The 9524-nt window shown below is 46.3% G+C and overlaps 1 protein-coding gene across 2 annotated transcripts in view; it reads right to left on the reverse strand.

Moving 5' to 3' along the window:
- CREBBP (CREB binding protein) overlaps window positions 1–9524 on the reverse strand; it is a 157978-nt gene that overhangs the window by 124153 nt on the left and 24301 nt on the right. For both annotated transcript variants that reach the window (XM_015125407.3, NM_001260715.1), the window contains 1 exon segment: window positions 2145–2857. In XM_015125407.3, coding sequence (XP_014980893.1) covers window positions 2145–2857 — 713 coding nt within the window.

Genomic DNA, 9524 nt, shown 5'->3' on the forward strand with positions numbered 1-9524 from the left:
ACCACTGGAAACGTGGCTATTCTGTGGATACTGTATGACATGAAGTTACTATTAAATTTGTTAACATGTGACAATGGCTTTGTGTTTAGGTCTACAAAGTCTAACTTCTACATACATGTTATCAAAAGCTCTTGAAGTACAGTCCAGGGTCCCAGCCCTTTCAGGGGGACCATGATGTCAAAACTATTTCCATAAAATACTAAGACATGATTTGCCTTTTCCCTCTCATTCTCTCACAAGAACACAGTAGATCTAGTTTTCTAGTTACTTTGTGATATGTGATACCACTGAGCTGGACGGATAATGAAATGTGTTTCAAAATTCTGTTTTACTATTTAACACAGTAAACATTGAGAGGTATACTGCACATATTAAAGAAATCTCTTTGGGGTCCTCAGTAATTGTTAAGATTATTCAGGAGTCTTGAGATTAAAAAAAAGTTTGGGAATCATTGTTTTATACTATTATGTCGACTTCGTATGATTTAAACTCTCCAGAATAGACGGAGTTTTAAAAATGGGTAGTAAGGAATAGAGTGATGACTGAATTAGGACGAGGAACACGGATCAGCTCATCTCTCCAGGAACCATAAACCCATGAGAAATTCCTTCTCAATCGACTCTAAATGACACACTCATACAGACTCTTCTTCAAATGCCAGGTACAAGTAAAATTTAAGTTCACGTTCCCCTCTACTAACATTTCAAAAGAGACAAATGCAATTTAAACACTGAGAATTACTCCACCTTCATTTCTCAAGTTAAAAAAAAAAATCCTCTCCTTGTTTCCGACAGTCACAGGGCTTCGGACCCATCACCCAACGCTCTCACCAACCTTGTGGGGAAACTGTGTACTACTCTTATTTCTCCCTCACTCCTACTTGGGACTAAACAAATCCAAAGAACAACCCAAACTGATTTTCTGTTCTGGGATGTGCGGAATTTACTGCCTGAAGGCGTGCCTGGTGGCTGCCGCTGAGAAGCCTCTGGCTGCAGAGCATCCACAGTGTTTGTCGCTTCAGTGGGAATAGGCGGCGCTTCCTTCTCTGCACTCCTCCCTGTCAGCCCTGGGCTTTTCCAGCTGTCTCACATCTATCTAAGCATATGCCTTCCCTCTTATCCAAGTTCAGTTCCTACTGTAGAAGGCAGCTGTAAGGCTGGTGGCTGCAAATCCCAGTCCAGGCCTTTCCCTACCCTAGCAGAGCTCTTGGCCGTGTGTGTGTGTGTGTGTGTGTGTGTGTGTGTGTGAGAGAGAGAGAGAGAGAGAGAGAGAGAGAGTGTGTGTGTGTGTGTGTGTGTGTGTGTGTGTGTGTGTGTGTGTGTGTGTTGGGGGGATGTGGGTGAGCTTGGAACCACCTGGAGGCTCCTGTTGCTGCCTTTTTTTTTTTTTTTTAAGAGGGTTTCGCTACATTGCCCAGGCTGGTCTTGAACTCCTAGACTTGAGCTATCCACCCACCTCAGCCTCCCAAAGTACTGGGATCACAGGCATGAGTCACTGCGTCCAGCATCCATCTGGAGGCTTCTTAAAGCCCAGGCCCCACCCCGAGTTTCTGAGTCAATATAGAAGTGTGCATTTCTAACAAGCTTCTAGGGCATGCTGCTGCTGCTGCTGCTGCTGCTGCTGGTCTGGGGGACCCCACTTCAAGCACCACTGCACTAGTGTTTCCTCTGGGACCCGAATGCCCATGCCTCTCCCCAGCTCTGCCACCTCTTGCTTGTTAACATGGCAGAGAGTGAGCTGACAACTCTGGAACACAGCTTTCTCATTCAGTGAAATGGACACTGTGACAACAGACACTTCACTGGGTACCCATAGAGGAGCACACAGACTAACAATCACCTCCTCAGTGGGCGGTACAGAGGCAGGAAACAACCTTTAACAGGTTCATGGACACATCAGGCCCTGTATTTTCCAACTGCCTGACCTGCAAGCTATCCTACTTCTTTAAGAATTCTCATTTTAAAGACAGAAATGGTGCAGAGATCTTTAACCTAGAAAGAAATCTGTATCTTCCAAGTATGAGTGGCACATGCAGAGCCCAAGAGGAGAAACAGGAGTGGGCCACAAGGTCCCATTTTACGTATTACTCAGAGGGAAAGCCCGCGGTTAGGTAGGAAGTATTGAAAGCACGTCAGCTCACTTACCTTGGCCATGCCTCCTGCCTGTGCGGTGTTCAGTCCCGCGTGACCAGTCATTTGCGGGGAAACCTGCGTTAGGGTCTCAGCCAGCACGCTGCTCGTGGCGCCCTGCATGGCTGGAGTAGGGTATGGCATTCCAGCTCCCCTTCCTCTGCCAGCAGCCCCGAGAGATCCATTCATGACTTGCGCCTGCCCTTGTGAAGCCTGATTCATTAAGCTATGGCCAGAGTTACTATTGAGGAGGCCCGGGTGGGTCTGGTTAAAGTTAGCATTCATGCAGATACCAGGTCCAGTCTGTGACGTGGCAGGGCTGCTAGTCGCCAGCCCCACTTGCTTTTGTGCTTGCGGATTCAGTGCTTGGGAGGCAGCGGGGGTGGGCCCAGAGGTGCTGGCTGCCTGTTTGGGCAGGCTGGGGGCTGAAGAATCTCCCTGGCTCAGAGGGCTCTTGCCCATGGCACCGAGGCTGGCCATGTTTGCACTGTTCGGCTGCCCTTGAGCCTGGCCACCCAGGCCCTGCTGCACGGGGCTGCTGGCGCTCACATTTCCTATTCCTGGGTTGATACTAGAGCCGCTGCCTCCTCGTAGAAGCTCCGACAGTTGTTTATGTTTGGAAGCAGCATCTGGAACAAGGTTCCCACTGTTTAAAAGGCCTAATTCTCCTCCATTGGGTATCAGCTCATCAGGAAGATCATTTTCCAAGTCAAACAATGATCCAAAATCTAGAAATTAAACAGAAATGGAAATGAGAAACTAAGCAACCTTAACAGCTCTCCAACTGCCATGTTTCTACGATCTTAACCTAATGGGGCATTCAGCACGAACACTAGCATGTCTTAAGAGTCATGTCATTAGCCAGGCGTGGTAGCGAATGCCTGTAATCCCAGCTACTCCGGAGGCTAAGGCAGGAGAATAGCTTGACCCCGGGAGGCGGAGGTTGTAGTGAGCCAAGATGGCACCGTTGCACTCCAACCCGGGCAACAAGAGCAACACTCCGTCTCAAAAAAAAAAAAAAAAGAGTAATGTCAAAATGATTTACAAGTTTATTGGGGAAAAAAAAAAAAAATCCTTCCAATTCTGAAGACAGAAAAGTTAAACAGATGAGGACAGCCCTACTAGATTTATCATAATAGTGTGGTGTGAGGACAAACTCAGATATACAAATTAAAAGAAAACAATGGGAAGACCCCAAATTCACTGAATTATAATTTTAAAATGCTTTTAAGAATGCATGTGTGGCCGGACACAGTGGCTCACCCTATAATCCCAGCACTTTGGGAGGCCAAGGTGGGCGGATCACGAGGTCAGGAGATCGAGACCATCCTGGCTAACACGGTAAAACCTAGTCTCTACTAAAAACACAAAAAATCAGCTGGGCGAGGTGGTGGGCGCCTGTAATCCCAGCTACTCGGGAGGCTGAGGCAGGAGAATGGCGTGAACCCGGAAGGCGGAGCTTGCAGTGAGCTGAGATCGCGTCACTGCACTCCAGCCTGGGCGACACAGAGACTCCATCTCAAAACAACAACAACAACAACAAAAAACAATGTATGTGTGTAGAAAAGGAATTGGGCACTGACTTGCATGAACAGCAATTTAAGGACAGTAAAGTCAATCTTACTTTTTTTTTTTTTTTTTTATGACGGAGTCTCCCTCTGTCGCCCGGGCTGGAGTGCAGTGGCGTGATCTCGGCTCACTGCAAGCTCCGCCTCCCGAGTTCATGCCATTCTCCTGCCTCCGTGTCCAGAGTAGCTGGGATTACAGGCGCCCGCCACCACGCCTGGCTACTTTTTGTATTTTTAGTAGAGACGGTGTTTCATGGTGTTAGCCAGGATAGTATCAATCTCCTGACGTCGTGATCCACCCGCCTCAGCCTCTCAAAGTGCTGGGATTACAGGCGTGAGCCACCGTGCCCCGCCAATTACATTATTTAAAAGTTAAAAAACAAAAAATAAACTAGCTTTAACACAAAATGAAATCAGTGATTTCTTAAAGTGTTGAAGCTGCAGGAAATGATAATAAAGACATTCACAGAAAATACAAAGAGTTGAAAATAAAAGAAAATAAAGAGACTAAAAGTATTTGTAGTATATGAAAAGGGTAAATGTCAATCACACAGGAAGATGAGAAGCACACTGAGTCCCGACTATAAAAGGACATAAGCAGGTCATCATCCCAAGGGGAGATAAAACACTAAACAAAATAATCCATCCTTCCTGATAAGGAAACAAATGGGAACTAAAACAACCCTTTTTTTCTGGTCCCTTTCAAAGTAACTTTTCTCTGAAGTGTGGTCTACACATGTCATCTCTACCTTCTCATCTCCCACGTACTCTAACCCACGATGGCCAGGCTATTCATGTATGTGCAAAGGAAGAGGTATGTAGAAATATGTTCATCTTAGTATTATCTGTAGCATCCAAAAAAAAAAAAAAAAAAAAAAAAAAGCACAAAACGTACCCAGAGGCAGTTTTTCCTAGTGGTTACAGAATCTAGACTGGGGCTGCCCACACTGGACTCCAGCTCCCCATTCATTAGTGATGTGACCTTGGTAGGTTACTCAGCCCTTCTTTGCCTCAGTTTCCTCATCTGGAAACTAGGGGTAACAATGGCCTCTACACCTCATAAGGCTGTTGTGAGGACCAAATGAATAAATAAGTGTAAAACCCGACTGGGAACAAAGAGTGCCTGTGGGTGGTAAATGCTAAGTACTGTGTATTATTATTACTGCTATCCATAACAGGAGGTGTAATAAGCTGCTGTATAATACTTTAAAACATCAGGCCAGGCGCAGTGGCTCATGCCTGTAATCCCAGCACTTTGGGAGGCCAAGGTGGGCAGATCATGAGGTCAGGAGATTGAGACCATCCTGGCTAAGACGGTGAAACCCTGTCTCTACTAAAACTACAAAAAATTAGCTGGGCGTGGTGGCGGATGCCTGTAGTCCCAGCTACTCGGGAGGCTGAGGCAGGAAAAGGGTGTGAATCCGGGAGGTGGAGCTTGCAGTGAGCCAAGATCGTGCCACTGCACTCCAGCCTGGGCAACAGAGTGAGACTCCATCTCAAAAAAACAAACAAAAAACACCATACATCAGCCAGGCACTGTGGCTCATGCCTATCATCCCAGCACTTTGGGAGGCTGAGGTAGGCAGACCATCTGAGGTCAGGAGTTCGAGACCAGTTTGGCTAACATGGCAAAGCCCTGTCTCCTCTAAAAATACAAAAAGGAGCTGGGCGTGGTGGCAGGCGCCTGTAATTGCGGCTACTGGGGAGGCTGAGGCAGGAGAGTCGCTTGAACCTGGGAGGTGGAAGTTGCAGTGAACTGAGATATCGCCATTGCACTCCAGCCTAGGCAACAAGAGTGAAACTCCATCTCAAAAAAAAAAAAAAAAGAAAAAGAAAAAATTAAAACATTTTTTCTGCATGGTGGCAGACCCTAATGTCTGCTTACCCAATACCCCTGGCCCCATGCTGCTGGCAACACCCACATGATCTGAGGTGGCTCCCTGGGAGGTTCCTCTGAGGAAGGGCAACACCTTTCCTGGCCACAGGAGGGGGAGTGACCAGATAAGCCCACCACCATGATCACATTCCCCTCTGCAGGTGACACAATCTCAGCTAAGGGAATCTGAAGGTACACTGAACCAGGACCATTGTGGAAAAGGTGTTCCTTCCTAACAGTAAGGGATGCTCAGAAAGAAATCTCTCTCCTCGTCTTCACTAGATCTCGTCATGGGCGGGTGACAACCACCCTGTAGCCAGGAGAGCAGACACCACTTGCATGCTGAGAATGGCGGTAGCCAAAAACACAAACACCTGGGGTGGGTAGATCATCTCTGAACGGCTAAGTGATGCAACCATGGTACTTTCCCACCTTCGAACTTCATGTTATGTGAGAAAATACACTTACTATCATTTAAGCCATTTTAGCCAGAGTTTAACCCTCACCCTAACCCTAACAGACCCATCATGTCTATGGAAGAAGTTCAAACACCTTCTCATGGCACGTGAGGCTATCTTCTCGGCCTGCCTTTACAGGACACCACCAGATGCCTCCTACTTTCCAGCCACAACACTAAGAGCTGGCATATGCATTGGGAATCTTTCTTCTTGAATCTCTCTCTCGTTCTAAAACTCATCTCAGTTCTCACTCAGATTAGACACAGCAACTATGAAGACTTTGGGCTGCCCCTGCCCAACTGAACAGTCCCTCTTGTCAGCCCAGAAAATCATGTCTAACACACACTTGTATCTTCCCACCTGTCTATAAGGAATGAGGTGTGATTTAGGAGTGTGTACATGCATGCAACAGTTTTTGCAGAAAAACAGACTGAGAGTAAGCCGCAGACAAAATGACACTATTCTCCTAAGTACTTCAGTACCTATCTCCTAAGAACATCCTCTTACATAATCACAGCATGCATGTGCAACCCAGGAAATCTAACACTGATACAATACTGAATATACTGCCCTTACTCAAATGTTGCTGGTTGTCCCAATAATGCTCTTTTCACATCTGTCTCTTCAAAATGACACGTCCTGTAGCCGTGAGATTACAAGATCCGAGATCTAATTCAGGATCATGGTGCATTTAATTGTCATGTCTTTGTCGCCTTGTTTAATCGAACAAGGTTCAAACGTTCCCTGGCCTTTGTCTTTCGTAACTGACATTTTATTATTAATTAATTTATTATTATTATTTTTAGACAGAGTCTTGCTCTGTCACCCAGGCTAGATGGAGTGCAGTGGCACAATCTAGGCTCGCTGCAACCTTTGCCTCCCGGGTTCAAGCAATTCTCCAACCTCAGCCGGAGTAGCTGGGATTACAAGTGTGCGCCACTGCACCCGCCTAACGTTTGTATTTTTAGTAGAGACGGGGTTTCGCCATGTTGGCCAGGCTGGTCTCGAACTCCTGACCTCAGGAGATCTGCCTGCCTAGGCCTCCCAAAGTGCTGTTAACAGGCGTGAGCCACTGCACCCAGCCATAATTCACATTTTTGAAGAATAGAGGCCAGTTGTTATTGTAGAAGGTCCTTCAATTTGGGATACCTCCTCATGGTTACAGGACATGTCATTCTGAAGAAACAGGAATCTGATCCCAGATACAGCAGACAGCTCCATGAGTACACAGGGCCCGTACCTGGTGAACTAGGACTCAACATGCTTCTGAGGGTCCCAATCCATAGTTTTTATGCTATTATGCTATCCTAAATTTGGAGATTGACTGAGGTGTCCAGATACAAAGACTGCACAATATAACATTTTATTAAAAAGTCCTCTCAGGCCAGGCGCGGTGGCTCACGCCTGTAATCCCAGCACTCTGGGAGGCCGAGGTGGGCAGATCACGAGGTCAGGAGATAGAGACCATCCTGGCTAACACGGTGAAACCCTGTCTCTACCAAAAATACAAAAAAAAAAAAAAAAAAAAAACTAGCCGGGCGCGGTGGCAGGTGCCTCTAGTCCCAGCTACTCGGGAGGCTGAGGCAGGAGAATGGCGTGAACCTGGGAGGCAGAGCTTGCAGTGAGCCGAGATCATGCCACTGCACTCCAGCCTGGGTGACAGAGAGAGATTCCATCTCAAAAAAAAAAAAAAAAAAAGTCCTAACATAACTACTGTTTTCTTTGTTGCCCTCCAGGCTTTGTCCACCAGCACACACACTTTTACTCAGTACTCCCTAATAAATACTTTTGTCCAACCCAAATGATAAATGTTTGAGGTAGTAGATATCCTAATTACTATGATTTGCTCATTGAGCACTGCATGCATGTTACAAAATATTCTGTACCCCATTAATACATACAACTGTTACACGTCAACTACAATAAAAGGAAAAAATAAAATACGTACTCTCCAAAAATAACAACTTTTTATTTTTTATTTTATGTTTTAGAGATGGGGTCTTGCTCTGTCACCTACGCTGGAGTGCAATGGCGCGATCACAGCTCACTGTATCCTCGAACTCCTGGACTCCACCAATTCTCCCGCTTCAGCCCCCCTACAGCTGGGACCACAGGTGTACCCCACCACACACAGCTCATTTTTTATTTTATTTTTAATTAATGAATTAATTAATTATTTTGACAGGGTCTTGCTCTGTCACCCAGGCTGGAGTGCAGTCAAGTTGTAGGCTCACTGCAGCTTCTGCCTCGCACCAACACACTCACCTAATTTTTGTACTGTTTTGTAGAGACAGGGTTTTACCATGTTTCCCAGGCTTGCCAGCTAATTTTAAAAAATCATTTTTTTGTAGAGACAGGGTCTTGCTGTGTTGCCCAGGCTGGTCTCAAACTCCTGGCCTCAAGAAATACTCCCACCTCAGTCTCCCAAAGCATTGGAATTACAGGCATGAGCCACTGCAGTCCAAAATAACTTAAAAATGCAGTGTTCCTTAACTGATGAGCATGAAAAATGAAACTTCATCTAAACCAGGAAGTGGAGCCATTACATGAGAGATCAGCTTTCCTTCCTTTCTGTCCAGGGCAAGGATGAAGAGACCATGTCAAGCACTGTAACCCAGAAGCAAACAAGTGCCAAATATTTTATGTTTAAGTTTGGAAAAATCTGCAAAAGGCGACCTAACTGGCTATTTCAAACATCCCTAAGCACTCTTCCTAGGAGAGGGAGGGAGGCCAGGCTACAGAAGAGCAGACAAACTCAGAGAGTAGTTAGTGAAACCCAGCAGGGCTGGCCTCAGTGTAGGCCAATGGGAACAGAACACCTGGAAGCTGAGCACAGGAGTTCAAATCCTGCATCCTTGGGCAAACTGCTTCATCTCTGCATCTTCATACCCCACCTGTAAAACAAGGGTACCAACACCCCAGAGTTAAAAAATTCACCTATCATCCTGCCACTCTCAGAGTATCAGTTTTCATTAGTGATTTATTCTAGTTCTTACCAAATTCAAATTCACAGGCAAGTTTCCAAATTGTAAGCAGGGCTTCTGTCCTGGGTAGTGTTTTTGTTTTTCACTGGTCTGCTATGTTCTGACCACCCTGACCCCTTTTTCATCCTATTTCAGTCCAAATACACATACCAGCTGTTTGGGTGAAGGGAGAGTTGACTGATTTTTCTTCTGTAATTCACCATATGAATATGTGTAAAGCCAAATATATAGGTGTGGCTTTTTTTTTTTTTTTTTTTTTGAGACAGAGTCTCGCTCTGTCACCCAGGCTGGATGGAGTGCAGTGGCCGGATCTCAGCTCACTGCAAGCTCCGCCTCCCGGGTTCACGCCATTCTCCTGCCTCAGCCTCCCGAGGAGCTGGGACCACAGGCGCCGCCACCTCGCCCGGCTAATTTTTTGTGTTTTTAGTAGAGACGGGGTTTCGCCGTGTTAGCCAGGATGGTCTCAATCTCCTGACCTAGTGATCCGCCTGTCTCGGCCTCCCAAAGTG

The sequence above is a fragment of the Macaca mulatta genome, chromosome 20 (assembly GCF_049350105.2).
Source record: "Macaca mulatta isolate MMU2019108-1 chromosome 20, T2T-MMU8v2.0, whole genome shotgun sequence".
NCBI classification, from domain to species: Eukaryota; Metazoa; Chordata; class Mammalia; order Primates; family Cercopithecidae; genus Macaca; species Macaca mulatta.